This window comes from Cetorhinus maximus, unplaced genomic scaffold (genome assembly GCF_964194155.1).
Source record: "Cetorhinus maximus unplaced genomic scaffold, sCetMax3.hap1.1 HAP1_SCAFFOLD_2065, whole genome shotgun sequence".
Lineage (NCBI taxonomy): Eukaryota > Metazoa > Chordata > Chondrichthyes > Lamniformes > Cetorhinidae > Cetorhinus > Cetorhinus maximus.
The window spans coordinates 12,574-40,276 of NW_027598005.1; the positions used below are offsets into that span (position 1 = coordinate 12,574).

At 57.4% G+C, this 27,703-nt stretch overlaps 1 protein-coding gene across 1 annotated transcript; it reads left to right on the forward strand.

The window, feature by feature from the left end:
• Positions 1-435: 435 nt before the first annotated feature.
• LOC144676903 (GMP reductase 2) lies at positions 436-27,654 on the forward strand. The gene is made up of 9 exons (XM_078537219.1): positions 436-619; positions 3,414-3,533; positions 7,654-7,737; positions 10,318-10,491; positions 12,338-12,419; positions 15,871-15,977; positions 17,485-17,527; positions 20,976-21,135; positions 27,261-27,654. The coding sequence occupies exons 1-9, from the start codon at positions 533-535 to the stop codon at positions 27,439-27,441; spliced, it is 1,038 nt and encodes a 345-aa protein (XP_078393345.1). The 5' UTR covers positions 436-532; the 3' UTR covers positions 27,442-27,654.
• Positions 27,655-27,703: the final 49 nt, after the last annotated feature.

The following is a 27,703-nucleotide window of genomic DNA, read 5'->3' on the forward strand; positions in this document are numbered from 1 at the left end:
TTATAAGTTTCAAAACCCGTCGAGAGGAAAGAGAATGTGGTTGGTGGTTTTGGGAGGGGTGGGTGGTGTTGTGTGCGTGTGTTTACGGCAACTGGCGCTGCATTATGGGAGTTGTAGTCCGCCCGTCCGTTGCGGCTCATTGGGAGAGGGGAGCGGGTGTCTCCATTTCCCAGCAGGCACCTCGAAGGAAGGCGGGGCTACAGTGAAGGACACCCCGGGCTGCCGCTGGCCCCGGTCGGCTGCTTCCGGAACGGCGCATGCTCAGTGTTTCCCTTTCCTTCCACCTCCCCCCATCTCATCTGATCGTGCGCGCGTCGGCGCGGAAGCACGAGACCACCGCCACCTGACACGCCTCCCCCACCCCAACCGCCAACGGTCGGAGATTCGAAGGTCACGTGGGGGAGAGCCACGTGCGAGGGTTTCGTGCAAGCCCGAGGGTCAGGTGTCGGCGCCGCCCTTCTCCATTGGCCAATCGGCGGGGGCCAGGGACAAGAAGGAGGCGGCAGGGACCAAGCAAGAGGGGGAGGACAGGATGCCCCGAATCGACAACGACATCAAGCTGGACTTCAAGGACGTCTTGCTCCGGCCCAAGCGCAGCACGCTGAAGAGCCGCAGCGAGGTACGCGGCAGGACGGACACGTGTGAAAAAGCGGGCAGAGAATGCCCCCCCCCCCCCCCTCATCAAATGGTTCCGTCCAGGTTATCCGCCGCGAGCGCCCTATCTCGGTCGGGTCGTCCGACCGGGGCAGGAGGACCTCCAGGCGGGAAGGAGGGATTGAAACCCCAGGCTCGTCGCGTCGCCACCGCCCCCGGACCAGAAGCAGCACCGCCATCGCCGCCCTTTCCCCGCGGCGCTTTCCGTGTTAAGATTCCTCCGCGAGCGCTCTATCTCGGTCGGGTCGTCCGCCCGGAGCAGGAGGACCTCCAGGCGGGAAGGAGGGATTAAAACCCCAGGCTCGTCGCGTCGCCACCGCCCCCGAACCAGAAGCAGCACCGCCGTCGCCGCCCTTTCCCCGCGGCGCTTTCCGTGTTAGATTCCGCCGCGAGCGCCCTATCTCGGTCGGGTCGTCCACCTGGGACAGGAGGACCTCCAGGCGGGAAAGAGGGATTGAAATCCCAGGCTCGTCGTGTCGCCACCCTCCTGGACCAGAAGCAGCACCACCGCCCTTTCCCCGCGGCGCTTTCCGTGTTAGATTCCCCCCGCGAGCACCCTATCTCGGTCGGGTCGTCCGCCCGGGGCAGGAGACCTCCAGGCGGGAAGAAGGGATTGAAACCCCAGGCTCATCGCGTCGCCACCCTCCTGGACCAGAAGCAGCACCGCCGCCCTTTCCCCGCGGCGCTTTCCGTGTTAGATTCCCCCCACGAGCGCCTTATCTCGGCCAGCTGGGCCGTGTTCATTTTTGTTTTAATGTGGGCATTTATCATCCGTCCCAGTAGCCCTCAAGCAGGGGGTGGGTGAGCCGCCTCCTCGAGCCGCTGCCATCCGTGTGGTGTAGGTACACCCGCCGTGCTGTTAGTGGGGGGAGTACCAGGATTTTGACCCAGCGACAGTGAAGGAACGGCCGATGCATTTCCAAGTCAGGATGGCGAGTGTGGCTCGGAGGGGAACCTGCAGGTGTTGGTGTTCCCCGTGTGTCTGCTGCCCTTGCAAGTTGTTATCGCGGCGAAAGGCATTCACTGAACGCAAGTTTGTTCTTGCTGCTGTGGCCGAGTTCCAGAAACTTCTAAGAGGGCAGAAAGTCTCGCGTCCAAACGGGTTGCTCTGTGACCCCCATCCATCGCCTGAGTACCTTTTTTTTGGCCAGGTTATAGTAGGTTCTAAGCAGACACTAAGGCACGCCCCGACTTGAGGCTGGTGTGTGGAAATTTTCGAGGCCAAAGGAGGCTCACGGTCGGGTGGGGGCACAGTCGCGATTCCTCGCCCCACGAGCGCCCTATCTCGGTCTCGCTGCTCCCGCCGGAAACGTGTCCGAATGGGTTCTTCCAGGAGCAAGGACTAGACTCTAGGATTGTCACTCATAAACCTGTCAAGGAATATGGGGCAGAGGCGGGGGGAGGTGGGGGCCATTGGGGGGGGGTGGGGGGAACCTATTCACTCACGGAATGTGGAACCCGCGACCGTATGGAGGAGGGGCTGAGGCAAACAGCGTTCAAGTCGGGGGGGGGAAGCCCGTATGAGCACGGCAGGGAGAAAGGAACAGAAGGATATGTCGACGGCGGGGAAGGTGACACCGGGTGGGAGGGGGCTCGGGTGGAGCACGGACACCAGCACGGACGGCGTTGGGCAGAATGGCCTACTTTCTCGCCACCTGCCCCTCCTTCCCTGACCGTAATCGCCATGGGTCGTCCGATATTGGGCTCTCTAGCCAGCCCTGTCTGACCGCGTCGCTCGAGTGGCTTAAGAGTCAAGCGATTGCCCCCCCGCCCGACCGATCAGGCCCCCCCGACCGATCAGCTCGCACCTCCCGGACATCGTCTTAGCGGTGCGATTGTCAGCGCGTGGGCTCCGAAGGCCCACGCTTCCCCACCCTCCTTTCTTGCTCGCCCGCCCGAGATCAGGCTGTCCCTTCACAAACAGATTCTGCCAGGAGGCTGCTCGTCCCATTGAGCCCATGCCAGCTCTCTGTAGAGCTATCCAGTCAGTCCCATTACCCCCCACCCACCCCCGCCCCTTTGCACTGCAGCAACTCACCGAGGCTCCTTAGGCAGCACCTTCCAAACCCACGACCGCTACCATCTAGAAGGACGACGGCAGCAGACGCACGGGGAACACAGAATCACACACGGTGCAGAAGAGGCCCTTCGGCCCATCGAGTCTGCACCGACACGTCAGAAACGCCTGACCTACCTACCCTAATCCCATTGACCAGCGCTTGGCCCATAGCCTTGAATGTTACGACGGGCCGAGTGCTCATCCAGGTACCACCACCTGGAAGTTCCCCTCCGAGCCGCACTCGCCGTCCCGACTTGGAAATACATCAGCGTGGCGTGACCATTCTGTGACCCCCCCCCACCCCGACCGGGTATCTCCACCAGACGCCCGCAGGTCCCTCTCTCTGAGCCAAGGGGTGCTGAGGTAAAATGGAGTGCCTCCCCTACCAAACCCCCCCCCCCCCCCACTGACCCCCTCGATTCAGACTGGCGGGGGAGGGTGGGGTGCATGTGTGTGTGTGTGGGGTGCACCGCCAGCACCCCTCCCCTCCGACCCACACCCGCGTCGCCGGGGGAAGGTGCGGAGGGACGGACCCCGCGCTGCGTGCGTTCGCAAGAGCGCCGGCTTGCCTGGCCTGAACCCTCCACAACCACCCCCCGTTGCCGGTCAGGAACGAGGTGGAAGAATATTTTTTTTGTTATTTCCTTCAGGTAACCTGAGCTGCGTTCTTTCTTCCTTTTTTTCCAAAACCCCTCCCCAGGTGGAGCTCCTGCGATCGTTCACGTTCCGGAACTCCAAGCAGTCGTACCATGGCATCCCCATCGTCGCGGCGAACATGGACACGGTGGGGACGTTCGAGATGGCGAGGGCGCTCAGCAAGGTGCGTACGTACGCACACGCAGCGCGGAAGGAGGCCGTTCCGCCCATCCCGCTGGCGCCGGCTCTCCCAGAGAGCCGTCCGATTTAGCCCCGCGCCCCCCTCCTTCCCCTAGGGGCCCAGCGGTCATCCAGAACGATCCTGGACTGACCGTCAGGAAATGAGTGTTTGGTGTCCCCGACCAAGGTGACAGCTCATTAAATAAATGGGAGAATTTTAAGGGGAAAAAGGAAATTAGCACCGGTGATGTTTGTTCTAAATTCTGTCAGCCTCGCCGAGCAGGCCCCAGCATTTGTTTGCCCATCCCTAGTTACCTCTTGAACTGGCGGTCTGGCCGAAGGCATGGTCGAGAGTCAACCGCATCACTGTGTGTGTGTGGGGGGGGTCTGGAGTCACTTGTAGGCCAGGCCGGGTAAGGACGGCAGATTTCCCTTCCCTAAATAGGACATGGGTGAACCAGATGGGGTTTTTACGACGATTGATGACAGTCACCATGACCGAAACTGGCTTCATAACTCCAGATTTTACGAATTGAATTTCAATTCCACCGGCTGCCGTTGGTAGGATTTGAACTCATTTTAGGGCATTTTAGCCTGGGGCCTCTGGATTACCTGGGGGAAGACGGTGGCGTAGAGGCCCGGGCTAATACCCTGGGGGGACACAGGTTCAAATCCCACCGACGGCAGCCGGAGGAATTTAAATTCAATTCGTAAAATCTGGAATTGTGAAGCCAGTTTCGGTCATGGGGACCGTCATCGACCGTCGTTAAAAACCCCATCTGGTTCACCCTTTAGGGAAGGGGAAATCTGCCGTCCTTGCCCGGTCTGGCCTGCAGGTGACTCCGAACCGTCCTCTGATGGGTTGCCTTCAAGGCGGCTGCGCACTGCCACCTCCTTGAGGGGGAATTTGGGGTGGGCAACAAATATGGGCCTAGCCAGCGAGGCACGCATCCCGTAAACGTATAAAGAAAACTTATCAATCTGTTCAAAACTCACATCCGAAATTGCCTCAGGCTTCATAGAATGGTTACAGCACAGCAGCAACTCCACCACGAGACGGCGTGGTATTTGGCCGCAGGGTGGACGAGGTGGCAAGGATGTATAGCCTTGGCAGCTGTCGACACTGGAGGGCGATCCGACTTCCCCCCCCCTCGTCCCCAAACCAGCGTGTTTGTTCCAGTAAGTCAGTGTTGAGGTGGGACGGATTTGAAACTAGCCCCGTAGCTGTAAAAATGTTTATTTACAAGAGGTCAAAGTAAAGTCACAGACTCTCCCGGTTCCGCCTGAACGCCCAGAGGGAAACTGGTTTAGGTGCGCTTGCAGTGACTCCCAAACCCTTCCCCAACTGGGGACAGCTGCGCTTAAGTTACCAATCTAGAGCGTGAACTGCAGCACAGACTTAATGTTGACATAGCAGAGCGCGCAAACCAATTGTAGCCCACCCCCAGCACGGGCCCACCCCCACCACTCCAACAAGTAACAGTCTGTACTGTAAACTGTCTTTTTAAACCCCTCTCCCCTGCCTTCTCCACCCCAACAACAAGTACCAGTCTGTACTGTAAACTGTCTTTTTAAACCCCTCTCCCCTGCCTCTCCCACCCCAACAACACGTACCAGTCTGTACTGTAAACTGTCTTTTTAAACCCCTCTCCCCTGCCTCTCCCACCCCAACAACAAGTACCAGTCTGTACTGTAAACTGTCTTTTTAAACCCCTCTCCCCTGCCTTCTCCACCCCAACAACACGTACCAGTCTGTACTGTAAACTGTCTTTTTAAACCCCTCTCCCCTGCCTTCTCCACCCCAACAACACGTACCAGTCTGTACTGTAAACTGTCTTTTTAAACCCCTCTCTCCTGCCTCTCCCACCCCAACAACAAGTACCAGTCTGTACTGTAAACTGTCTTTTTAAACCCCTCTCTCCTGCCTCTCCCACCCCAACAAGTACCAGTCTGTACTGTAAACTGTCTTTTTAAACCCCTCTCCCCTGCCTCTCCCACCCCAACAACACGTACCAGTCTGTACTGTAAACTGTCTTTTTAAACCCCTCTCTCCTGCCTCTCCCACCCCAACAACACGTACCAGTCTGTACTGTAAACTGTCTTTTTAAACCCCTCTCTCCTGCCTTCTCCACCCCAACAAGTACCAGTCTGTACTGTAAACTGTCTTTTTAAACCCCTCTCCCCTGCCTTCTCCACCCCAACAACAAGTAAAGGACCTATTTCCCCGGGCAAAGAGTTCAATACCCAGGAGCTCGTAGATTTTTTTAAAATTTATTCGTTCACGGGGCATGGGCGTCACGGGCGGGGCCCCAGCATTTATAGCCCGTCCCGAATTTCCCCTAGAACCCAAGTGTCTTGCTCGGTCATGTCAGAGGGGTAGTTAAGGGTCAACCACATCGGTGTGAGGGCGTCTGGATTCACGAGTAGGTCAGGCCGTGTAAGGACGGCAGGTTTCATTCGTGAACCAGATGGGGTTTTTACGACGATCGATAACGGATGTCACAGTCACCATGACCGAAACTGGCTTCATAATTCCAGATTTTATGAATTGAATTTAAATCCCACCGGCTGCCGTGGATGGGATTTGAACCCGCGGTCCCCCCAGAGTGTTAGCCCTGGTTTTCCGGATTACTAGTCCAGTGACATCACCGCCACACTATCATCTCCCACCCGTCCCTTAAATGAACAGGCAGAAGGACCGGAAGCAGCTTGAAGAGAAATGTTTTCACCCAGAGGGTAGGGGTGGGGGAGTGATGCCTCGAACTGACTCACTCCAAGTGTGGCTGAGGCAAAAACCCTCATATCATTTAAACAGTATTTGGATATCCACTTGAAGCACCATAACCGATAGACCTGTGGACCGATAGAGCTGAAAAGTGGGATTAGGCTCGTTACTTCAGGGAGGTTATGCTGGAACAGAAACAGAATTACCTGGAAAAACTCAGCAGGTCTGGCAGCATCGGCGGAGAAGAAAAGAGTTGACGTTTCGAGTCCTCATGTCAACTCTTTTCTTCTCCGCCGATGCTGCCAGACCTGCTGAGTTTTTCCAGGTAATTCTGTTTTTGTTTTGGATTTCCAGCATCCGCAGTAGTTTTTTGTTTTTATCTCTAGGTTATGCTGGAACTGTGTAAAACACTGGTTAGGCCACAGCTAGAGTATTGCGCGCAGTCCTGGAATCCGCATTATAGGAAGGATGTGATTGCACTAGAGAGAGAGAGAGCGCAGAGGAGATTTACCAGGTTGTTACCTGGGCTGGAGAGTTTTAGTTATGAGGAGAGATTAGATAGACTGGGGTTATTTTCCCCTGGAGCAGAGGAGATTGAGGGGGGGACATGATTGAGGTGTATAAAATTATGAGGGGCACAGATAGGGTAGAACAGGAAGGAACTTTTCCCCTTGGCGGAGGGATCAATAACCAGGGGGCACAGATTTAAGGTGAGGGGCAGGAGGTTTAGAGGGGATGTGAGGAAGAATTTTTTCACCCAGCGGGTGGTGGGAACCTGGAACTCTCTGCCTGAAAGGGCGGCAGAGGCAGAAACCCTCATAACGTTGCAGAAGTATTTGGGTGTGCACTGGTGATGCCGTGGCATACAAGGCTATGGGCCTCGCTCTGGAAAGCAGGATTAGAATAGTTAGGTACTTGTTTGACCGGCGCAGACTCGATGGGCCGAAGGGCCTTTTTCTGTGCTGTCGATCCCTATGGCTCGATGGCCTTTTTTTTTGGGCCGGCACAAACGCTGAATGACATCTTTCTGTGCCGCAAATTTCTATTGATTCCATCCCCCATTTTAACCGACCCCACCACTGGCGGCCGTGCCTCCCGCTGCCAGGGCCCCGAGCTCTGGGATTCCCTCCCTCAACCTCTGCACCTCTCTCTTACCCCTCTCTCTCTCTCTCTCTCTCTCTCTCTCCTCCTTAAAACCGACCTCTTGGACCCAGCTCTCAGGTCACCTGACCTAACGCCTCCTCCGGCAATCGAATTGCTTTTCACGGTGGCTCCTCGGGGAGGCCTTGCCCACCTCAGCAGCGCCGTCTGAACGTGATCTGTTGTTGGAAGCTCCCTTCGGGTTTAAAGGAGACCCTGACTCACCCTCCCCCGCCCCCATGTTTGTTGCCTCTTACAGTTCTCGCTCTTCACTGCCATCCACAAGCACTATACGTTGGAACAGTGGAAGGAGTTTGCCGTCGATAACCCGGACTGTTTGCAGGTAAGGGGGGGATGCGGTTTGGGAGGGGTGGGGTTGGAAAAGGAGAGAGAGAGAGAGAGTTTTTCAGGGGATGTCGGTTGGGGGTGGGCAGGGATGCGAGGGTGGGTGGGTTTAGTTCAGAGTTCAGAAGCAGATGGGTGATGTGCACACACACGCGCGCGATGAGGAGACACCGGGGAGCATGGGGAGAACTGATGGGGGGTGTGGGGTGGGGGCGGGTGAGGGGTGGAGAGGGGGGCGGAGGAGAGGGGGTGTGAGGGGGGGCGGGCGTGGGGGGTGGAGGAGAGGGGTGTGGGGGGCAGAGGAGAGGGGGAGGTGGGGCGGGGTTTGAGGGGTGGTGGACACGGGGGGTGGAGGAGAGGGGGTGAAGGGGGAGTGGGGGGTGGAGGGGCGGGGGGTGGAGGGGAGGGGGAGTGGAGAGGGTGGTGGAGGAGAGGAGGGGGAGTGGAGAGGGGGGTGGAGGGGGAGTGGAGGAGAGGGGGGTGAGGGGTGGAGGAGAGGGGGCGGGGGTGGAGGAGGGGGAGGCGGGGTTTGGAGAGGGAGGGGCAGGGGGTGGGGGGTTGTAGGAGAGGGGGGTGAGGGGTGGAGGAGGGAGGTACGTAAGGTGGGAAGGCAGGTCAGCGTTGAGAACAGGGTGGGGTTCAGAGAAGAGGGAGAGAGCACGCAGGGGAAATGTCAAAAACAAGTAGTTACGTTTCAGTGGGAAGAACGGGGAGGCTGTTTATTCTTTGGAAGGTGGAGTCCAGGTGGGATAGAGAAACAAAGAGGAACTCGGGAGTACAAACGCGTCAGTCGCCAAGGGCGGAATTTTCCAGCCCTGTTACGGCGGGGGCAAGGGCCGGAGACGGAGACGGCAAATGCGTCAAGCCATTCAAACGCCCATTCCCTTCCCTGGGACCGGAAGATCCCTCCGGTGGGAGGGGGGAGGGGGCTGGCAAATTCCGGCCTAAAAGCTCCGCCGCAGGTTGGCAAGGCCATTAGAGAAAAGGCGAACCAAGGACTCAGCGTTACATGTACAGGGATAGAATTGAAAAGGAGGGAAGGTATGCTAAACCCATGTTCAAGCCTCGGTTAGACAGCGCTTCGAGCGGTGTGGGCCGCTCTGCTCACCCTATTGTTAAAAGGATATCGGGGCACCGGATGTCAATGTCTTATCGCATTGTTAAGGTTAAGGGATACAGGTGATGGGCATTAATTGGCTTTGAGTATGTACAAATAGGGGAAAGCTGGGACACTGGGCTGAGTGGAAGGAGAGCTGTGAGGCTGAGCAAGTCCATAAACTCTCTCAATAAAGAAAAGCTACGGGTGTTTTGGTTTCGGGCTTCACCGACCGGTTAACGCTGGAGAGGGTGCGGAGAAGATTCACGAGGACGGTACCGGGAATGCGTGGGTTTACATACCTTCTCTCTTCGGGGGGGGGGGGGGGGGGAAGAGGGCTGAGGGGTGGCCTAAAAGAGGTCTTGAAAATGATGAAAGGTTTTTGATGGAGTGGATACGGAGAGAGAACGTTTCATCTCGTGTGGAAGAGCGTGACTGGAGACTGTCAATCTCAGGTGGTCACCAAGAAACCCTGAAGGGAATTCAGGGGAAACTTCTTCACCCAGAGAGCGGTGAGAATGTGGAACTCGCTCCCACAGGGGACGGTTGAAGCGAACGGTATCGGTGCATTTAAGGGGAGGCCAGGCGAGCCTATGAGGGAGAAGGGAATAGAGGATCACGATGGTGGGTTCGGATGGGGAGCGGAGCATAAACGCTGGCATGGACTGGTCGGGCCGAATGGCCTGTTTCTGTGCCGTATATCCTAGGTAATCCCGTGTAACATAACTCGCTCTCAGAGGGCCCCGCAGCATCGCGCAGCCTTTACCTCTCAGTCACTGTTTTGCTGCCGGCGGGGGTGGGGGGGTGCGGCAAACTCGTGTTTGCGCTCGGCGAGATCGGAACCACGAAGGGGGGGAGGGGTGTGAGGGTGGGGGTTTCGAGGGGTGACGAGATGGAGATTGAGACTGTCAAGTTGACCCTTGACTGCGGAGTGGGAGCGGACAGGAGCGAGGGTGAGCAGGGGGGGAGCTGAACAGGGTCAATAGGCGCAGACAGACTTCCTCACCGGCTCTCCCTCTCTCCATCTCTCTCTGTCCCTCTCTCCCTCTCTCTCTGTCCCTCTCTCTCTCTCTATCTGTCTCTCTCTATCTGTCTCTCTCTCTCTATCTGTCTGTCTCTCTCTCTATTTCTCTGTCTCTCTCTCTCTGTCTCTCTCTCTCTCTGTCTCTCTCTCTCTATCTGTCTGTCTCTATCTCTCTCTCTCTCTCTCTCTCTCTCTGTGTCCTTCTGTCTCTCTCTGTGCCCCTCTATCTCTGTCTCTCTCTGTCTGTCTCTCCCTCCCTCTCTCTCTCTCTGTCTCTCCCTTTCTCTGTCTCTCTCTCTCCCTCTCCCTCTCTCTCCCTCTCTCTTTCTCTGTCTCTCTCTGTGTCCCTCTATCTCTCTATCTCTCTCTCTTTGTCTCTCTCTCTCTCTCTCTATCTATCTCTCTCTCTCTCTATCTTTTTCTCTGTCTCTCTCTCTCTCTCTCTCTCTGTCCCACAGAACATAGCAGCAAGCGCTGGCACTGGGCCCAGCGACTTGGAGAGGCTGACGGCGATCCTGGAGCTCTTGCCAGACATCCGTTACATCTGCCTGGACGTCGCCAACGGATACTCGGAACACTTTGTGGAGCTTGTGAAAGCTGTGAGGAAAAGATTTCCGGATCACACCATCATGGTAAGCGTGTGGGGATGGGGGTGGGGGTGGGGGGAGAGGAAGGGAGTGGAGGGGGTTGGTGTTAGTGGGGGCAGTGAGGAGCACTGTAACCACTTCTTGCAGCGCCTCTTTCACCGCTTCAGAACATTCCGGAACGCTTGGCAGCCAACCAGGTGGCAGTCAATTTCAGCACAGCAAGATCCCACGGAGAGCAACCTGATAATGATCAGAGCGTCCAGTTTTTTTTTAGTGACAACTCCCCCATCCTACCAACGCACCCCCCTCACCGCCCAACCACCACCGCCCCCCGCCCCCACCCCCCGAAGATACCCCTCTCCCCCAGCTCTTCTCCCAATACCCCGGCCCAAGACAGCAGACCTCTGTTTGACGCCATGTCCGAGATACGGCGTCTCCGACAGCGCGGTGTTCCGTGGGTACTGGCACCGAGAGTGTCGGTCCTGGATTTGCATTGGTGGGGCAGGGGGGGGAGGAATCTAGAATGAGGGGGGGGGCACAGTTTAAAAATAAGAGAGGGTCTCCCATCGGAGACGAGGAGGAATTTCTTCTCTCAGAGCGGGGGTCAGTCTGTGGGATTCTCTCCACCCCCCCCCTCCCCCCCCCCCCTCAGAGAGCGGCGGAGGCTGGGTCACTGAATATATCCGAGGCCGAGTTAGACAGAGTTTTGAGCGACGAGGGGAGTCGAGGGTTATGGGGGAGGGAGGGACGGGCAGGAAAACGGAGTCGAAGTTACAGTCAGATCAGCCGCGATCTTATCGAATGGGCAGAGCAGGCTAGAGGGGCCGAATGTCCCACTCCTGCTCCTAAATCCTGTGCTCCTGAGGGTCCCAGTACGATTATAACTGAAGAGCCGCACCCCGCACCCCCACCCCCCCCACCCCAACCCATAGCCAGCAGCCCCTCCCATCGTCGTTTGTAATGCAGCACGTGCTGGGTAACCCCATCACCCGCCCAGCACAGCTCTTGGCTGCTCGACAGAGAGAACAATGAGCGGCTCTTTCAAGGAGACGGCAAATGCGCGATGCGCTGAACAGGCCGCGCGCTGCATCACTCTTAAGCACCGGGAAGGCGACGCACAGGAAGCCGGGGACGGGACAGCGGGGCGGGCCCTGCCTGCGAAAGCTGCCCCGAAGCGAGGACGAAAGGCTCCCCCTCTGGTGGAGTGTCCTTTGCGACTGCGCGGTCTCAATTGGAGATTTACTCTGTACTTCACACCGTGCTGTACCTACCCTGGGAGTGTTTGATGGGGACGGTGTAGCGGGAGCTTTACTCTGTATCTAACCCCGTGCTGTACCTGTCCTGGGAGTGTTTGATGGGGACAGTGTAGCGGGAGCTTTACTCTGTATCTAACCGCGTGCTGTACCTGTCCTGGGAGTGTTTGATGGGGACAGTGTAGAGGGAGCTTTACTCTGTATCTAACCCCGTGCTGTACCTGTCCTGGGATTGTTTGATGGGGACAGTGCAGAGGGAGCTTTACTCTGTATCTAATCCCGTGCTGTACCTGCCCTGGGAGTGTTTGATGGGAACAGTGTAGAGTGGGCTTTACTCTGTATCTAACCCCGTGCTGTACCTGTCCTGGGAGTGTTTAATGGGGACCAGAAAACCCTGCCGATGTGATGTAAAGGGGTCCAGAGTGAAGACCTGTGAAACCGGAGCAAGGCCATTGACCAGTAACTGAAGCTGTGGTGCCTTGGCTGACACCATTTTGTTTCCACTCTCACTGACCTGAATATAAGCAAGAAAGAGAAAATATTTCGCATGAGCCGTCCCAGTTTACTGCCGTTTTCCGGGAGTGACTCTAAACTCGCTGACGTGTAACAAATGCCCTGTGGAATTCATCTTTCCCCAGGCCGGGAACGTGGTGACAGGTGAGATGGTGGAGGAGCTCATCCTGGCTGGAGCCGACATCATCAAAGTTGGGATTGGACCAGGTAGCTATCATAGAAAATGCACAGGGGCTCCGGTGCATCGGGATCTTGGGACTGTGGTGGGGGTGGGGGCAAGGCGGGAGTGGGGGGAAGGCAGGAGTGGGGGTGGGGGGAAGGCGGGGCTAGGGGCAGGGGGATGGCGGGAGTGGGGTTGGGGGGGAAGGTGGGGGTGGGCGGAAGGCGGGTATGGGGTTGGGGGGAAGGTGGGGGTGGGGGGAAGGTGGGGTTGGGGGCAAGATGGGGGTGGGTGGAAGGTGGGGATGGCGGGAGTGGGGTTGGGGGGGAAGGTGGGGGTGGGCGGAAGGCGGGTGTGGGGTTGGGGGGGAAGGTGGGGGTGGGGGCAAGGTGGGGGTGAGGGCAAGGTGGGGGTGGGGGCAAGGCGGGAGTGGGGTTGGTGGGGAAGACGGGGGTGGGGGTAAGGTGGGGGTGGGGGCAAGGCGGGAGTGGGGTTGGGGGGAAGACGGGGATGGGGGTAAGGTGGGGGTGGGGGCAAGGCGGGAGTGGGGTTGGGGGGGAAGGCGGGGCTGGGGGGTAAGGTGGGGGTGGGGGCAAGGCGGGAGTGGGGTTGGGGGGGAAGGCGGGGCTGGGGGGTAAGGTGGGGGTGGGGGTAAGGTGGGGGTGGGGGCAAGGCGGGAGTGGGGTTGGGGGGAAGGCGGGGGTGGGGGGAAAGGTGGGTGGCGTACCGTTATTGTCACTGGACTAGTACCCCAGAGATCCCAGGGTAATGCTCTGGGGACCCGGGTTCAAATCCCACCCATGGGCAGATGGTGGAATTTGAATTCAGTGAAAAAAAAATCTGGAATTAAAAGACTGATGATGACCACGAAATCATTGCCGATTTGTTGTAAAAACCCCAATTGGTTCACCAATGTCCTTTAGGGAAGGAAATCTGCCGTCATTACATGGTCTGGCCTACTTGTGTCTCTAGACCCCCACGGCAATATGGTTGACTCTCAAATGGCCTTCAAATTAAATAGAAAAACACCGTGGGACTGTATGGGAACTTTTTTTTTATTCGTTCATGGGTGCGGGCGTCACTGGCTAGTCCAGCGATTTTTATTTATTTTTTTTACTATTGTCCATCCCAAATTGCCCCTTGAGAAGGTTGGGGGGGGTGAGCCGCCTTCTTGAACCGCTGCAGTCCCTGTGGTGTTGGCACACGCACCGTGCTGTTAGAGAGGAATGGCGCACCAGGATGGTGGGACTGTGCGAGAGCGGTGCACCAGGATGGTGGGACTGCACATGAGCGGTGTACCGGGAATGTACGGGACTGTGCGGGAGCGGTGTACCGGGAATGTACGGGACTGTGCGGGAGCGGTGTACCAGGAATGTATGGGACTGTGCAGGAGCGTAGTACTGGGAATGTACGGGACTGTGCGGGAGCGGTGTACCGGGAATGTACGGGACTGTGCGGGAGCGGCGTACCGGGAATGTATGGGGCTGTGTGGGAGCCGTGTACCATGAATGAACGGGACTGTGCGGGAGTGGTGTACCAGGAATGTACGGGACTGTGCGGGAGCAGTGTACCAGGAATGTATGGGGCTGTGTGGGAGCCGTGTACCAGGAATGTATGGGACTGTGCGGGAGCGGTGTACTGGGAATGTACGGGACTGTGCGGGAGCGGTGTACTGGGAATGTATGGGACTGTGTGGGAGTGGTGTACCGGGAATGTACGGGACTGTGTGGGAGTGGTGTACCAGGAATGTACGGGACTGTGTGGGAGTGGTGTACCAGGATGGTGGGGCTCTGCAGGAGCGGTGTACCAGGAATGTACGGGACTGTGCGGGAGCAGTGTACCAGGAATGTATGGGGCTGTGTGGGAGCCGTGTACCAGGAATGTATGGGACTGTGCGGGAGCAGTGTACCGGGAATGTATGGGGCTGTGCGGGAGCGGTGTACCAGGAATGTATGGGACTGTGCGGGAGCAGTGTACCGAGAATGTACGGGACTGTGTGGGAGTGGTGTACCAGGATGGTGGGGCTCTGCAGGAGCGGTGTACAAGACTGTATGGGGCTGTACGGGAGCAATGTATCGGGAATGTATGGGACTGTGCGGGAGCGGTGTACCGGGAATGTATGGGGCTGTATGGATGAATGGTGAATGGTCATTTGGTAGTTACAGATGGGACTTGTGTTTCTCCCACTGTCGAGCAGCTTGTACAGGCACAGTCATCTGACTTTCAGAGTTCTGGACCCGGCTGATCTGACCTAACAACCAGTCACCTCACAACTTGGCCCGTTCTCAAAAACGTCAGCAGAGCAAAGGAAATATTTTGTTGACAAATTTCTCAATGGCACGGCTTGTGTGTGTTTGTGTTTTATTTAAATTCGTTCATGGGATCTGGGCATCGCTGGCTAGGCCAGCATTTATTCTCATCCCTTATTGCCCTTGCTCAGAAGGCATTTAAGAGTCAACCACATTGCTGGTATGGATGGCAGATTTCCTTCCCTAAACATCATACCAGTCGCTGAAGGTAAGCGATGCAGGTGCAGCAGGTGGTAAAGAAGGCAAATGGTATGTTGGCCTTCATAGCCAGAGGATTCGAGTACAGGAACAGGGATGTCTTGCTGCAATTGTACAGGGTCTTGGTGAGACCACACCTGGAATATCGTGTGCAGTTTTGGTCTCCTTACCTGAGGAAGGATGTTCTTGCTATAGAGGGAGTGTAGCAAAGGTTTACCCGACTGATTCCTGGGATGGCGGGACTGACATACGAGGAGAGATTGAGTCGATTCGGATTATATTCGCTGGAGTTCAGAAGAATGAGGGGGGATCTCATAGAAACCTATAAAATTCTAACAGGACTAGACAGGGTAGATGCAGGAAGGATGTTCCCGATGGTGGGGGGGAGTCCAGAACCAGGGGGGGGGTCACAGTCTGAGGATACGGGGTGGACCATTTAGGACTGAGATGAGGAGAAATTTCTTCACCCAGAGAGTGGTGAGCCTGTGGAATTCGCTACCACAGAAAGTAGTTGAGACCAAAACATTGTATGTTTTCAAGAAGGAGTTAGATGTAGCTCTCGGGGGTGAAAGGGATCAAAGGGATATGGGGAGAAAGCGGGAGCAGGGCTATTGAGTTCGGTGATCAGCCACGATCGTGATGAATGGCGGAGAAGGTTCGAAGGGCCGAATGGCCTTACTCTTGGCTCCTAGTTTCTATGAGTGAAGCAGTTGGGTTTTTACAATAATCGGCATTTGCTTCATGGTCATCAGGTCTTTAATTCCAGATCTTTATTGGATTCAAATTTCACCATCTGCCCGTGGGTGGGGATTCGAACCCGGGTCCTCCCCCAGAGCCTTGCCCTGGGTGGGAGGGGGGGCCGCTGGGATACCGCTCCAGTGACAGTGCCACCGTCTGCATGTGCTGCGGAGCCTGGCGGTGTTACAGTGAGGTGGGGGGGGGCTTGGCAGCTGGCCCCTCCTGACGGCGGTGTGCTTTTCCCCCTGCGCAGGTTCCGTGTGCACGACCCGGATTAAGACAGGGGTGGGATACCCGCAGCTGAGCGCGGTTATCGAGTGTGCAGACGCAGCCCACGGTCTCAAAGGCCACATAATGTCGGTGAGTGGGCAGCGCGATGCAGCGTCACGTTCAGCACCTCCTCGCGGAATGCTTCGGCCCGAGGTCGGCTTGCACCACCCTCAGCACCAACCCCCACGTCCCCGATGGTGCAACCCGTTCCCATTCGTTTCCAGCCTGCTCTGGTTCCAGTTCCAGACGACTGCTCACGTTACCTCTTCGTTAGATTCCAGTCTGTAACTCACTCCCGGGTGTCTGTTATTCTATACATGATCCACCCGAACCCCTCGATTAAATTCCAGGCTGTAACTCACTCTGGGTATGTGTTATTCTATATATAAACCACCCGAACCCCTCGATTAGATTCCAGTCTGTAACTCACTCCCGGGTATCTGTTATTCTATATATAAACCACCCGAACCCCTCGATTAGATTCCAATCTGTAACCCACTCCCGGATATCTGTTATTCTATATATAAACCACCCGAACCCCTCGATTAGATTCCAGTCTGTAACTCACTCCCGGGTATCTGTTATTCTATATATAAACCACCCAAACCCCTCGATTAGATTCCAGTCTGTAACTCATTCCCGGGTATCTGTTATTCTATATATAAACCACCCGAACCCCTCGATTAGATTCCAGGCTGTAACTCACTCTGGGTATGTGTTATTCTATATATAAACCACCCGAACCCCTCGATTAGATTCCAGCCTGTAACTCACTCCCGGGCATCTGTTATTCTATATATAAACCACCCGAACCCCTCGATTAGATTCCAGCCTGTAACTCACTCCCGGGTATCTGTTATTCTATATATAAACCACCCGAACCCCTCGATTAGATTCCAGTCTGTAACTCACTCTGGGTATGTGTTATTCTATATATAAACCACCCGAACCCCTCGATTACATTCCAGTCTGTAACTCACTCCCGGGTATCTGTTATTCTATATATAAACCACCCGAACCCCTCGATTAGATTCCAGCCTGTAACTCACTCCCGGGTATCTGTTATTCTATATATAAACCACCCGAACCCCTCGATTAGATTCCAGCCTGTAACTCACTCCCGGGTATCTGTTATTCTATATATAAACCACCCGAACCCCTCGATTAGATTCCAGCCTGTAACTCACTCCCGGGTATCTGTTATTCTATATATAAACCACCCGAACCCCTTGATTAGATTCCAGCCTGTAACTCACTCCCGGGTATCTGTTATTCTATATATAAACCACCCGAACCCCTCGATTAGAGTCCAGGCTGTAACTCACTCCCGTGTTTCTGTTATTCTTTATATAAACCACCCGAACCCCTCGATTAGATTCCAGCCTGTAACTCACTCCCATGTATCTGTTATTCTATATATAAACCACCCGAACCCCTCGATTAGATTCCAGTCTGTAACTCCATTTTCTAACGAGTGTCGGTCACCTTAATGTCTGAGTGTTGGGAGTGACGTGTTTACTGTTGGAGGCAGGCGTTGGGGAATCACTTGCTGCTGAGTTCTAACTATGGGGCTTGACTGTGGAATTTCTCTCGACAGGACGGAGGCTGCACCTGCCCTGGGGACGTGGCCAAAGCCTTTGGTGAGTCCCTATCTCCCTGTGTAAGCTGCTCGCGCGCCATCTGGTCTCTCCACCCCGCACCAGCACCAGCCTTTCATCAGGCTTTCTGACGGCTCTGGCTGTCTTAGGTTTCCAGTGTACCCTCTGCCCGTGGGGAGGGACGCGGCGCCCCCCCACCTCTCACTGACCTGTGCCTCACCCATTCAGCTCCGTGTCCCCAGAAATTTCGATCGGGAAACGCCCCCTGGGGGCAGGCCGCGCAAGGCCAGGGCCCAGGCTGCAAAGCACGGCCTGGGCTGAGCTACCCGCCGACCCCAGCTTGGATGGGGTGGGGTGGGGTGGGGGTGGGACGGGATGGGGGCAGGTAGGTGATAACTGGGTCCTCACGTAAGCCCGCCCCCCTTTGCATTTGGGTAGCAGCGGGAGGAGGTTTAAGGAATCTTGCGGAGGTGACGAGGTGGGTGGGGGTGGGTGGTGGGGTGAGGTGGGGTCTTCTCGCTTGATGGAAGACCCACCGAACCACGAACCGACCGGGCCTCGGGGAGGTCGTTTCCCCGGGGATCAGGACTGGGCGGGCGGAGTGGGTGGGTGGGTGGGTGGCGGAGGTGGAGAGACCTCCCACCGTTCAGCCGTGCCAACCAGGAGGCAGTGGCTGCTGCAGGAACGACACCCACCAGGGCATCCAGATGACCCCCCCACCACCCTCAAGGCCAGAGGTAAATCACGGTGGAGGGGTTTCACCGGATGGGGGAATGTCGGGTGGTCGGCAGCGAGGGCCTAGCGGGCGACTCTCAGGGGGCACGCCCGCCCAACGCCTCATCCCTCCAACGCGGAGGAGGGATCTACCCACCCGTCCCCGTCCCCGCCCCCAGCCCTGGCCCCGGGAAACGACAAGCAGCCCTCCCAGGCCCGCCTGCAGCTGGGTTGACAGCAGCAGCGGCGGTGGGGCGGGTTATTCACTGTCCGCTCGATCGCCTCGACGGGCAGCGGGGCGAGCCGCCTGGTCTACAGGCCTTCCCCGCCCCAGACTGAATCGGTTGCCCGTTTGTACGCCCCCCACCCCCCCCATCCATCCCTGCCCCCCCCACCGGTTTTCAAACAGGCCACCAGGGAGGGCGGAAGCCTCTGCCCCAGGCAGGGGGTTGGGGGCGGGGTTAGTGGATGGGCTTCCCTTCCTCGACCAGTACGTCAGGGCAAGGGTAGGATCGGGCTCGGTCCGCCGGCTCCTCCCACAGTTGAATAGCCTCCACCCCCACCCCCACCTGGACAGCGAATCCTCTCCCCCCCACCACCCTCCCTAAACCGGCCTCACATGTGAAGGAGGAGCTGAGCTGCTCGAGGGGGTAACTTAGCAGCCCCACCCCTCCGTAGAGGGGTTCAGAGCCTTCAGGGGAGGAGGAGGAGAAGGTATCAGCCTCGCCATGCCGATTAGCATCGACCTGATTCCCCTCTAGCACACAACCCCCAACTCTGCAAACCAACAGCCCCTCCCGCCCTCTCCACCCTGCGATCAAGGCCACCTCACCGACCCCCCCCACACATAGAAGCTAGCAGAGGGCGGCTCATGTCGATCGCCCTGTCTTTTCCTGTGAACCCCACTCCCCCACCCTGTCCACCACCTCCCCACTCAGCCCGACTAACATGTAGTGTTGGTTTAACCAAATGGGGGCGCATCTAACGTCCCCCCCCCCCCACCTCCCCCAACCAGACCCGCCGGCATATTTGAACGTTGGGGTAGGGGGGGTTGTTGGCGGTGGCAGGATTGGCAGCTCAACATTCCTGGTCATAGGGGTATTCAGACAGGATAGAGAGAGGGGGGATAGAGGAGGAGGGGGCATCACAGTATTGATCGAGGAGTCAATTATAATTAAAATCTACCTTTTCAGGTGGGGACAAAGAGAATCTTTCTTCCCTCAGAGGTGGGGTCAGTCTGTGGAAATCTCCCCCCCAGAGAGCGGCGGAGGCCGGGTCACTGGATATATCCGAGGCCGAGTTAGACAGAGTTTTGATCGACGAGGGAGTCGGACAAGGATGTGATTGCGCTGGAGAGGGCGCAGAGGAGATTTACCAGGATGCTGCCCGGGCTGGAGGGTCTGAGCTATGAGGAAAGGTTCACCAAGGAATTCACCAGGGATCCTTCGACAGCACCTTTCAAACCCGCAACCTCTACCACCTAGAGGAACGAGGGCAGCAGACACACAGGGGGATCACCACCACCGGGAAGTTCCCCTCCGAGCCACTCATCATCCCGACTTGGGAATATATCGGTCGTTCCTTCACTGTCGCCTGGTCAAAATCCTGGGAACTCCCTCCCTAACAGCACGGTGGGTGTACCTACACCACACTGGCTGCAGCGGTTTAAGAAGGCGGCTCACCCGCCACCACCTTCTCAAGGGGGCAATTAGGGGATGGGGCAATAAATGCTGGGCCCGGCCCAGCGACGCCCATATCCCGTGAACACATAAAAAAAAGATTGGATGGGCTGGGGTTGTTTTCCTTGGAGCAGCGAAGGTTGAGAGGGGACCTGATCGAGGTGTATAAGGTTACGAGGGGCATAGATAGGGTGGATAGGAGGCACTTTTTCCATTAGTAGAGGGGTCAATAACCAGGGGGCATATAGTTAAGGTAAGAGGTAGAAGGCTAAGAGGGGAGTTGAGGAGAAATATTTTCACCCAGAGGGTGGTGGGAGTCTGGAACTCACTGCCTGAAAGGGTGGTTGAGTCAGAAACTCTCATAACGTTTAAGAAGTATTTAGATATTCACTTGTGTTGCCATAAACTCCAGGGCTATGGGACAAGCACTGGAAAATGGGATGAGTGTAGTCGGATCTTTGTTGACCGGCGGGGACACGATGGGCCGAATGGCCTCCTTCTGTGCTGTAAACGTCCATGAGTTGCCAGGGGTGCAGGAGAGGGGGTGGGGGGAATGGAAGGGGGAGTGAGAAGTGCAGGAAAGTGGAGCCGAGGCCACGATCAGATCAGCCGCGATCTTACCGAATGGCGGAGCAGGCTCGAGGGGCCGAATGGCCTACGCCTGCTCCTACTCCTTGTGTTCCTGAGGATTGCCGCATGATCCGAACAGAAGAATCCCGGCGGTCGCTTCCGGCGCCGGCCCCCTGCCGGCAGACCTTGGCGTACCGCATAATTTCTCTCCTCGGGCTGTTCAGGCCACGGTCAGATCAGCCATGAATGGCGGAGCAGGCTCGAGGGGCCGAATGGCCTGCTCCTGCTCCTGAGTCCTACGTCCTGCTTAAAGTCAGCAAGTTACCGACAAGACTTCAGGACCAAGGGGGTTGACTGGCGGGGGGGTGGGGGTGGTGGCGGTGCAGGCTGCGATGTCAGGAAATAAGCCCCCCCTTGTAAAATTCACCCCGTGGTCTCGCCTTTTGGCCCTCACCTCTGCCGATCTCTAATTTCTCCCTTCTCCCTCCTCCCCTGTTCCTCGCCCCCCCCCCCCGAACCTATCCAAGGTGCCGGTGCGGACTTTGTGATGCTGGGCGGGATGTTCTCCGGACACTCCCAGTGCGGAGGTGCCACCATCGAGAAGGACGGCAAGAAATACAAGCTGTTCTACGGGATGAGCTCGGAGACCGCGATGAAGAAACACGCCGGGGGCGTCGCCGATTATAGGTAACCGTCCAGGCCGCAAAGACGCGGGAGTTCAGCCAGGCTGAGCGGAATATATTTTTAACGCAAGGAGCCCGAGGGGGTAAGACGAGACGAGCTGAGGGCCCAGATAGGCACGTGGGAGTATGAGATGGCAGCTGTGGCCGAGACTTGGCTAAAAGAAGGGCAGGATTGGCAGCTCAACATTCCTGGCCACAGGGGTATTCAGACGGGATTTAGAGAGAGGAGGGGATAGACGAGGAGGGGGCGTCGCAGTATTGATCAAGGAGTCGGTTATAGCAGTGAGGAGGGATCATCAAATGAGGCCATGTGGGTAGAAGTCTTAAAAAGCACAAAAGGGGCGAGCACGCTGTTGGGCGTGGACTATAGGCCCCCCCCAAACAGTCGGGGAGCGATAGAGGATCAAATATGTAATCAAATTTCAGAGAAGTGTAAGAATAATAAGGCAGTAATAGCGGGGGATTTTAACTACCCAAATATTAACCGCGATAGTTTTAGTGTGCAAGGTAGGGAGGGAGCAAAATTCTCAAGTTGCATCCAGGAGAACCTTTTTTAGCCAGTACGTAGAAAGCCCAACAAGGGAGAGGGGGGTGGGGACAGTTCTGGACCTAATATTTGGAAATGAGGTCCGGGCAGGTGAAAGGCGTGTCAGTAGGGGAGCATTTTGGAGATAGCGATCATAACTGAGTTAGATTTAGCACAGTTATGGAGAAGAATAAGGTTGGGCCGGGAATAAAAGTTCTAAACTGGGGAAAGGCGAATTTTACTTCGATGAGATACAATTTGGCCCAAGTGGACTGGGAGCAGCTCCTTGCATATGAAACTGTCTCAGAGCAGTGGGAGGCATTCAAGGAGGAAATAGACCAGAAACTGCACCGGACCATCCATACAAATACTGTCGCTCCAAGAGCAGGTCAGAGACTGGGAATCCTGCGGAGAGTTACTCAACTCCCGACTCCCCAAATCCTGTCCACCAGCTACAAGGCACAAGTCGGGAGTGCGATGGGACACTCCCCCCACTTGCCTGGATGAATGCGGCTCCCACAACACTCGAGAGGCTCGACACCGTCCAGGACAAAGCAGCCCCCGCTCGGTCGGCACCCCATCCACAAACATTCACTCCCTCCACCACCGACGCGCAGTGGCAGCAGTGTGTGTACCATCTACAAGATGCACTGCAGCAACTCACCGAGGCTCCTTCGACAGCACCTTCCAAACCCACGACCGCTACCATCTAGAAGGACGAGGGCAGCAGACGCACGGGGAACACCACCACCCGGAAGTCCCCCTCCGAGCCACACTCGCCATCCCGACTTGGGAATATATCGGCCGTTCCTTCACTGTCGCCGGGTCAAAATCCTGGGAACTCCCTAACAGCACGGTGGGTGTACCTACACCACAGGGACTGCAGCGGCTCAAGAAGGCGGCTCACCCACCACCTTCTCAAGGGGGCAATTAGGGCTGGGTAACAAATGCTGGGCCCGGCCGCATCCTGTAAATGAAATAAAACAAAACATAAGACACTGTTGGAGATGGTGACGCCGAGGGGAGGGAGAGGTTGGACTGGAAGCTGAATGGGAAACTAGGAATAGCAGAGCCGTCGAGGTGCTCTTTTTGCCTCACGGGTACAGGATGCCACACCCTACCCCCTCCCCCTTGGGCTCACCCTCCACCCGCGATCACCGGAGCCCCAAGCTCGACCCCGGACAATGTGGCTTCAGTGTGTCAGCGCCTGTTTCCCCCAGACCCCTTCAGTGCCAACCTGCTGCCACCGCCCCCACCCACCCCCCTGCTTCTGCCACCCTTTCCTCCTCCTCCTCCTCCTCACCCTGTTCCGGACAGGGGTCGGCCTTTGAAGGCAGGAGAAGAGGGGCCTGGCTCACAACTGGCCGGCTCTCGACCCCTCCCTCGCGCTGCAGCGGCCATGCCGGCTCACCCTGCAACTCCCCCCCGCACACTCCCCCCCACCCACCCACCCATCCTTCTGTACTAGCACCGCCCCCCCCCCCCCCATCCCCACCAACACCACTCACCACCCACCCTCCACCATGTTACAATCGGGGTGTCCATCTCCACGCAGAGAGGAGACGAGGATTGCCGAACTCGGGAACAGCAAGGGAGGGGCCGTGACTACGGTAGGGATGGCTCGAATGGAGAGAGAGAGGGGGAGTGTGAGAGAGACCAAAGGTCAAGGCGGAGTCGAAGGGGCCGGAGGTGAGAGGACAGCAGTGAGGTGGCGTGTTCCCCTGGCGCCGAGATGAATCTCACGGGGAGCTCCGACGTCACCGCGCGTCTGCCTCCCGATTAAATCGCCATTCGGCTCTGATCCCAGAAGGCGCAGGACGGCCCCCCAACACCCTCCACCCACCCCCCCCTCCCCTAAACTCCCATCGCTTCTGAAGTGTTCGTCCGACAGGTAAAAATAGCGGACAAAACCGCACACAGCACCGAGGGGGAATGAGCTGTTCCCCGAAGGCTTTGAGCAGACGTCCAGCGGAGACTCGGCAAATCTGTGCCCAAGTTTGGTGCCTCTGCCGGGGGTCAGGGTGGCAGTCAGGGTAGGTGCCCGACCCCCCCAGCCCCCACACCCCGGGGGTTGACGCTGCAAAAAAATTCCCTCTCCTCAGGTCCTGTCCCCGCCCCCGCCCACCCTTTTCCAACCTGCTATCATCCAATCACCACCCTCGCTTAGACGTGTCTCTTTTATTTCAGCAACGCTCAAGTTCTGCGCTACCGAACGACTATCTAGAGAGCTCTTTTAAAGAGCCAGTGTAGGCACAATAGGACACATGACCCACCGTCACGTTGCGTGACCTGATCAGGATGTTTTTCGTTGTGTCACTCGCAGTGAAGTCAAAGGTTATAGCGATTGATGCCAGTGGGGAGTTGGGGGGGCGTGGAAGTCGGAAAACGCGCGCGCTACCCCCCCCGTCCCTCCGTCCTCGCAAGCTACCCGTCCCTTCTCCAACCTCCCGCCCTTCTCCGAAGCCCCTCGAACGCGCAGTCGCCTCCCCCAAACCCATCGCCGCCTTTCCCGGGACTCCCAGCCATCCGCATCCAAGCGGCCAAGCGCCCGAGTACCAAAGCGTGTCCGAGATTATGAGTTGGGTGTGGACAGGGTGGATAGGGAAGCAGCTGTTCCCCTTAGTTGAAGGGTCAGTCATGAGGGGGACACAAGTTCAAGGTGAGGGGCAGGAGGTTTAGGGGGGATGTGAGGAAAAACTTTTTTTACCCAGAGGGTGGTGAGGGTCTGGAATGCGCTGCCTGGGAGGGTGGTGGAGGCGGGTTGCCTCACATCCTTTAAAAAGTACCTGGATGAGCACTCGGCACGTCCTAACATTCAAGGCTATGGGGCCGAGCGCTGGTCAATGGGGTTAGGGTAGGTAGGTCAGGTGTTTCTCACGTGTCGGTGCAGACTCGATGGGCTGAAGGGCCTCCTCTGCACCCTGTGATTCTGTGATTCATCAAAGTCACAGAGGCGACCGTGACATAGGTAAACTTTCCCTCCTCGGTCTCTCCGCAGCCTTCGGCCGCGGGACTGCCCTGAGTGACCGTGTTCCACCTCACCCACTTCAGCGAACGAGCCAGAGCCGGAACGCCCGGAGCAATGGTTCCCCATTCCCAACCCCGCCTCCTTGTCTCTCTCTGGAGGTTTCCACCGATCGATCCTCGGCTGCCAGCATCTTCCTCGTGCGCATGGTGCCCTTGTGGGGGGGGGGGGGGGGGGGGGCGGGGGGGGGGGGGGGGGGGGTGCAGGGGGAGGGGAAACGCTATCTGAAGAGGGTGGAGGAGTCAGGTTCCACACGGTCACAAACAGACAAAGACACCCAGCTCCGCCTTGCCGCCGCTTCTCTCCCAACCCCTCGAACACGTCTGTCCTTCTGACCTCTCCGCCTCAAACAGTCCGCACTCTCCTCCAGCTAATCTTCGGGAAGACTGATCGTCCTCGCTCCCCATCGAAACCTCCGATTCCGCGTCTCTGTTATCGTCCAGCTCAGCTCAGCTCATCTGCCGCTGTGAAACCCCCCACCCAACCCTCGCCTCCGTCACCCTCTAGGCTCGACTACATTCCAATGCACTCCCAGCCCAGCCTCTCACATTCTGCACCACCCCTCCCCGCAACACCCCCCCCCACCCCCGCTCCGTAAACTCGAGCTCATCGGAAACTCTTGCCGCCCGTGCCCTCTCTCACGCCGCTTGACCGCCCGCCCGTCGCTCCCTGTGCTCGCTGACCTACCTAGGTTGGCCACGGTGAAGCGACACTTTCAATTTTAAAATGATCACCCTCGTTTTCAGATCACTCCGTGGCCTCGCCTCCTCCTCCCCCCCAATCTCTGTAACCTCCCTCAGCCCCACAACCCTCCGAGACTTTGACCTCCCTCTGACTTTAACCTCCCAAGCACTTCATTTGCTGCACCACCGGCGGGCACATCTTGACATGTCTTGGCCGTGTGCTGTGGAATTCCCTCCCTCAACCTCGCTGCCTCGCCATCTTTGAGATACTCCTTAAAACCAATCTTTTCGACAAAAGTAGGGGAGTCTTGCTACAACTGGTATTGGTGAGTCTGCAGCCGAAGTACTGCGAACAGTTCTGGTCTCTTTACTTAAGGAGGGACGTACTTGCACTGGAAGCCGTTCAGAGAAGGTTCACTCGGCTGATTCCCGGGATGAAGGGGGGTTTGTCTCATGGGGAAAGGTTGAGCAGGTTGGGCCGGTACCCATTGGAGTTTAGAAGAACAAGAGGTGATCTTATTGAGACAAATAAGATCCTGAAGTGGCGGGGGGGCTTGACAGGGTGGATGCTGAGAGGATGTTTCCCCCTCGTGGAAGCGGGAATCTAGAACAAGATGGGGGCGCAGTTTAAAAATAAAGGGTGGGGGTCTCCCATTGAAGATGGAGACGAGGAGGAATTTCTTCTCTCAGAGGGGGGTCAGTCTGTGGGATTCTCTCCCCCCCCAAAGAGAGCGGCGGAGGCCGGGTCGCTGAATATATCCGAGGCCGAGTTAGACAGAGTTTTGAGCGACGAGGGGAGTCGAGGGTTGTGGGGGAGGGAGACGGGAGGGGGGACAGGCAGGAAAGTGGAGGCAAGGCCACAATCATCAGCCACGGTCTTACCGAATGGCGGGGGGAGCAGGCTCGAGGGGCCGAATAGCCCACACCCGCTCCTCATTCTCATGTTCCTCTTGCCGCCCTTCCCAACAGCTCCCTCTGCGTTTTGGCGTCCGGTGATGTCTGACAGCGTTCCCCTGAAGGGGGGATGTTCCACGTTAAGGGGCGCCGGATGAACCCTGAGTCAGTGCTTAACGAGTTCTGCGTACCTGTGTGACGGTGTCCCCGGCCAAACCGGCCGCTATGAGAGGGGCCGCAGCAGCTCCCTCCGCCTCCGCGGTTCAAATGACTCTCTTGGCCTTTGCCGTCTCCACCCTGTTTAACTTGTCTGATGTTTTCTCTCTCCCTTCCCCCCGCCTCGCTCACCCCACCCCACCACTGTTACCCCCTCTACCCCACCACCCTTACCCCTCTACCCCACCACCGTTACCCCCTCTACCCCACCACCGTTACCCCTCTACCCACCACCCTTACCCCCTCTACCCCACCACCCTTACCCCCTCTACCCCACCACCCTTACCCCCTCTACCCCACCACCCTTACCCCCTCTACCCCACCACTGTTACCCCCTCTACCCCACCACTGTTACCCCCTCTACCCCACCACCCTTACCCCTCTACCCCACCACCGTTACCCCCTCTACCCCACCACCGTTACCCCCTCTACCCCACCACCGTTACCCTCTCTACCCCACCACCGTTACCCTCTCTACCCCACCACCGTTACCCCCTCTACCCCACCACTGTTACCCCCTCTACCCCACCACTGTTACCCCCTCTACCCCACCACCCTTACCCCCTCTACCCCACCACCCTTACCCCCTCTACCCCACCACCCTTACCCCCTCTACCCCACCACCCTTACCCCTCTGCCCCACCACCGTTGCCCCCACTACCCCACCACCGTTACCCCCTCTACCCCACCACCGTTACCCTCTCTACCCCACCACTGTTACTTCCTCTACCCCACCACCGTTACCCCCTCTAACCCCCCCTGAATCGTTCACTGGCTCGCCGCAGGGCGTCGGAAGGAAAGTCGGTGGAGGTGGAGTTCAAAGGAGACGTGGAGAGCACGATCCGAGACATCCTGGGCGGCGTGCGCTCCACCTGCACCTACGTGGGAGCGGCCAAGCTGAAGGAGCTCAGCCGGAGGACCACCTTCATCCGTGTCACGCAGCAGCTCAACACCCTGTTCAACTAGAGCCCGCCAGCCACTCCCGGCTCACGCCCCGGCTTTAAGCAGCGTCGTTGGCGCGGGTGGGCTGGGGTGGGATGGTGCAATGGGCTGCACTTCAATCCAACTTTGTCTTATCCCTTCCTAAACCCACACAGTCGTCGTCCTCCCCACTCCCCCCCGGCTCCCAACCCGACCTAAATTACATTCCACCCACCGTTCTGACCACTGAGGACCACCCACCCCCACCCCACTGCCCCTGCCCCCCCCCCCCCCCCCCACCTCACCG